Raw genomic sequence first — 4,538 nt, 5'->3', positions numbered from 1 at the left:
GTTTTTTTTTTTTTTTTTTTTTTTGTACCGGGATTGAACTCAGGACCTTGCACTTATGAGGCAGGTGACAGTACCACTGAGCTAAATCCCCAGCCCACAAGTTAAATTCAGCTATATTTGGATCCAGAGCATGCACGCATGAAGCTCTACTACCCCTCCACTGTATAGAAGAAACAACTCTCCTGACTTCAGGGAGAAGCTTATAGGGAGACTACTCCTTCTAGGTATTCTCCAGGTTCTTTAGGAACAATGCACCAACAGTTTTTTGCAGACAAAAACCTAGTACTGAAACAGTGACAACACACTAACAGCGGACCACTGGCAAATCAAACCTAAAGGGCAGCAGCCATGACTTGAATCCTGTAGACTACCCTTTGTGATATTTTGTCTCTGCTCACACAAGGCTCCTAGGGATGGGGCTTTGGGGGAGGACAGAGGAGAATGCTTCCCAGGGAAGCTGGCTTATGCTAGCTCTGTGACTCTCACCTCCCCTGTAGGTCCCAGGACTTACCAGACTGCAGAAGCTCAGCTTTGGTCTCCAGTTCCTGCGCTGGGACCTGTGAGGGCTTCTTGGTCAGGTAGTAGCGGGCAAACTCCTGCAGAAGGATCAGGAAGTGTCGGCTCTGCCCAAAGTGAGGTTCTCTGGATCTCTCCCCACACTATTGGCTTGAAAGCTGGGGTTCCCTGGTTGCTGACTCCTTTGGAGGAATAAGGGCTGAACACAAGTCTCTTCTACCTCCCCTGTCCTCTCTTGGGGCCTCAGACTCAGAGCTCTATCTGAGATGCCCCGAGGTGGGGCCTCCAGGCCAATAGCAGGCTCACCAGGTGGGGCAGGCTCAGGTAACACACGATGGACATGAGGATGCCCACACAGGGTGTGATGAAGTACCCCAGGGCAGAGGTCTGGGCATCCACACCACCTGTGACAGAAACTTCAGCTGCAGAGGAGAGGTGGCCAGTCCCATGGGGCCTTTAACTCCTGTCCTACTTCCTACAGTACACTTCTCAGATCTGCCTCCCAGCTTCTCCTCCTGCCTTCACAGACAGATGCAGGAGTCTTATACAGGCCCAGGGAACAGCCCTTCCCATCTTCCGTGTTTTCTTACTGTGTGCCACAAGTGTTTTCTTATTGCATGCAGGCCCATTTCAACCTGAGTAGGGAGCTATAGTCATCATTTACATGGGGCAACTATGGTACAGAGAGGTTAAATGTCTCGTCCAATAAACCCAGCAAGTAAAAGGTGAGAGGGTCAACTTCATCTACCTGAATTTCAGGTAGGTTCCTTCAACCTGCTGGCACACACAGGTGTTACCTCCAGGAACCCTACTCCCAGGGCCAAGTTAACCCAGCCCTTACCTGGTCATTCTGTCATTGCAGGGCCCAAGAGCCCACTCCCCAGACCCAGACCAAATACCCTTTTACCCAGCACCCCTGCCTCCACCCGGGCATCTTCCTCTTACACATCCTCAGTTCCTCCAAACTGCAGAGGCCACCCCAGCCCACCAAATCCACTCACTGGCCATGGACATGAGCATGGCAAGGGCAGCGAAGATCCCAGCCAGGCCCTGGCCGCTGAGAAAGACAGTACTGTAAGTGGATGGCATGGTGCCCAGCTGCCCGAAGAGACTACCCTGCAGCACTGCGCAGAAGGCTGTGGAGAGAAACGCATGGGGCCACCACTCAAGCTGGTGGCCTCAGGGGCATTCTGGAGGGATTGGCAGGCACTGTGGACTCAGCGGGCAGAGGTGAACTTTCCTGGAGACTCTGGGCATTCTGATGTTATACCCCACATTCCTTCTTCTTCTGAGGTTTAGTCCTTGGTCTATAGAGGTAGGGGCCAGGAGGCTGCTCCTAGGTCACTGTGGGGCCTGGGGCAGGTGACTTTTCCAGTCCTTCTGGGCCTCAGTTTCTTCATCAGGGATCTGGGTGATAGTGCTGGTCTCCTTTCCTGGGCCCTGTGAGTTCCAAGGGAAGGGACTGGGGAAGGAGGGAAGAAGTACTCACAGTTGATGAACCAGACAGAGGCCATGGTGATGGAAAAGAAGGGTCCAGGGCTCACGTCCACTTTGACCAACACTGCTGTCAGGGCAAAGAGCAGTAGTATGGCCAGCAGGCTGCCCAGAATGCGCACCGCCTCAGGGATGCTGCTTGGAAGGGGGCAGAGGGCATCTGAGAGGCCTGGGCCAGGCAAGCAAGAGGTTCTGCCAAGGGCAGGGAGTGGATGGCCTGGGGCAGGGTCTCACCACTGGTACAGGAAGGAGTTGAGGAGGGTGAAGAGTAGCAGGGGCAGCTGGGACAGCAGCGTCACCCAGTTGTTGAAGCTGAAGGTGTCTGTGGGGCCTGTGTGGTTGGAGCTCAGGGTCTCGGCTGTGCTGTTGACCCCGGCCAGGCGCGTCTGGAAGTACTGTCAGAGGGGGAGCCAGTGTAGCGTGAGGAATCCCCCATCATGCCCCTCCCCCATGCTTGTGATTTCTTGGCTTTTGGTGCTTTGTCCTTGTACTGTCCCCAGCCCCTGGCACACAGTCAGAGCTCTCTGGATGTGCACTGAATTGATTGGTGGAAGTCTGGGACAGAGTCCAAGCTCAAGGAACCTCCCTGCTTGGGCCTTGCTATACCCCTTCTCTTTAGGGCCCTGGCTGCAGCCCCCATCCTCACTCCTACAGAGCCTCTGGGTTTTGCATTCCATGGGGATTTAAGAACACCACTGTAAGCCACATTCTGGGTTAGGTGCTGGCCCACTGCATTCTTTTTGGAACACAACCTGTTTTGCTGTTTAGCCCTTTCCCACCTTCCACCCATACCTCTCTATTATTGCTTGCAAGGCAGGGCCCAAGGGTTTTTTATTTTATTTTACAGTAGTAGGAATTGGACCCAGGGCTGTGTGCATGCTAAGTAAGTGCTATGCCACTAAGCAGTGCCCCCAGCCCTTTATCCCTTTCTTTTTTTTTTTGGTTTTGCTTTGAGACAGGCCCTTGATAAGTTGCTGAGACTGGCCTGGAACTTGCAATCCTCTGCCTCAGTAACTGGGAGTACATGTGTGTACCACTGCACCCGATAAACCCCAGGTTTTCGGAACAACATTTGAGAATTTCAGAATCAGAGCCCAGCCTCTCTTTTATGCTCTGTCCTTTGTTTTGTTCTGCTAAACTTTAGGTACTCCAGGATTTGGTGCCTTTTCTGAATAGTCTTTTGCCTTCACCTGGAATGTCCTCTCCCCTCCTGCCACCCTCCTAGTCCCCACATATACTTGGCCCACCCTACTCTCAATTTGCGAATCTAAATCTCTTCTACAAGAGAAGTGCATGCTCTTAATCCCAGTGTTGGGGAAGCTGAGGCAGGAGGACTGCAAATTTGAGGTTAACATGGGCTGCATAGTGAGTTCAAAGCCAGCCTCGACAACACAGCAAGCCCTGTCTCAAAAACTCAAAACCAAACCAAAATCACATCTCCTACCCCACATCTCTTTTATGAACCAGAATGTTCTCCTAGGGACCCATAGCACTCTCTGAACCCAAGGGATAGCAAATGTCATGTTCTCCCCTCCACCCCCCAACTCCTGAACTGGTGAATGAACCCAGGGCACTTGAACTGATCTATATCCCAGTCCTTTAAAAATTTATTATTTTAAAATTCTGAGACAGGATTTCACTAAGTTGCCTAGGCTGGGCATGAACTTTCAACCTTCCCACCTTAGCCTCTGTAGGCCTGTGCCACTACATCCAGCTGCCATGTTACATTATTAAGATCTTTGGGTTTCCAGGGCCCAGCACAGAGCCAGGCAATCCAGAGACATCTGGAAAGTTGTCCATACATATAAATAATCTAGTCCCAAAGATAATGCACAATTTACACTTCTGCCTTTTCGTAGCCCTTCCTGAGTAAGGAAGGTTAAGTTTCTTGAAAAGGGTGGATGGGTGTCTAACTTCCCTCTGTTATGGTTTCTCCATATCCCCAGTGCCTGGTCCAAAGCAGTTGCACATTAAATGTTTGTTGAATGAATAAATGAATGAATGAATCATGCTATTGCAAAGAAAACAAAGACTTGCATAAATCACTTTTGGAGTGACTGGCCCAGTAATAATGACAAACTGAGGAGGTGGGTGGGTAGATCCTTTGTGGGTCACAGACCCCCTGAGGGGCTGGCCTTGCCCCTCTGAGAAGCGGGTTTTCCTGGCCAGGAGAAAGACATTTCCCTCTTGAGGCTCCTCGCTTCAGCCAAAGGAGTCAAAGGCGGCGTGGTGGGGAACGCGCCTGGTGAGCCTCAGTCCAGGGCCGAGGGATGAGAGGGTGGCTGTGGCTGTGGGCTGTCAGTCTGCCTCGAGCCTCACCGGGATGGCGGTGATGAAGAAGTTCCAGGGAAGGAGGGTGCCCAGTCCCAGGATGAAGAAGCTGATCCCGACCAGGTGGTAGCTGTGGGATCAGTCAGAAGGTCACCCGGAGGACGCACTCCTGGGCCGCCCCTCGGGAGGACGGACTACAACCTCCAGCCCCAGGACGCGGCAGCCGAGGGAGCCGGCTGATGGGAACTGTAGTGCAG

General features: G+C 52.3%; 1 protein-coding gene across 1 annotated transcript in view; it reads right to left on the bottom strand.

The window, feature by feature from the left end:
• The window catches only part of Slc29a2 (solute carrier family 29 member 2), a 9,775-nt gene that overhangs the window by 4,975 nt on the left and 262 nt on the right, over positions 1 to 4,538 (bottom strand). Inside the window, exons 2-7 of the mRNA XM_010636170.3 lie at positions 4,330 to 4,411; positions 2,245 to 2,405; positions 2,006 to 2,145; positions 1,518 to 1,652; positions 823 to 920; positions 512 to 596 (exon numbers count right to left, since the gene is read on the bottom strand). Of these exons, the coding sequence (XP_010634472.1) occupies positions 512 to 596; positions 823 to 920; positions 1,518 to 1,652; positions 2,006 to 2,145; positions 2,245 to 2,405; positions 4,330 to 4,411 (701 nt within the window). The remainder of the gene's footprint in view (positions 1 to 511; positions 597 to 822; positions 921 to 1,517; positions 1,653 to 2,005; positions 2,146 to 2,244; positions 2,406 to 4,329; positions 4,412 to 4,538) is intronic.

This window comes from Fukomys damarensis, unplaced genomic scaffold, assembly GCF_012274545.1.
Source record: "Fukomys damarensis isolate Sample0158 unplaced genomic scaffold, DMR_v1.0_HiC HiC_scaffold_27, whole genome shotgun sequence".
Lineage (NCBI taxonomy): Eukaryota > Metazoa > Chordata > Mammalia > Rodentia > Bathyergidae > Fukomys > Fukomys damarensis.
This window is presented reverse-complemented; position numbering and strand designations above follow the sequence as displayed.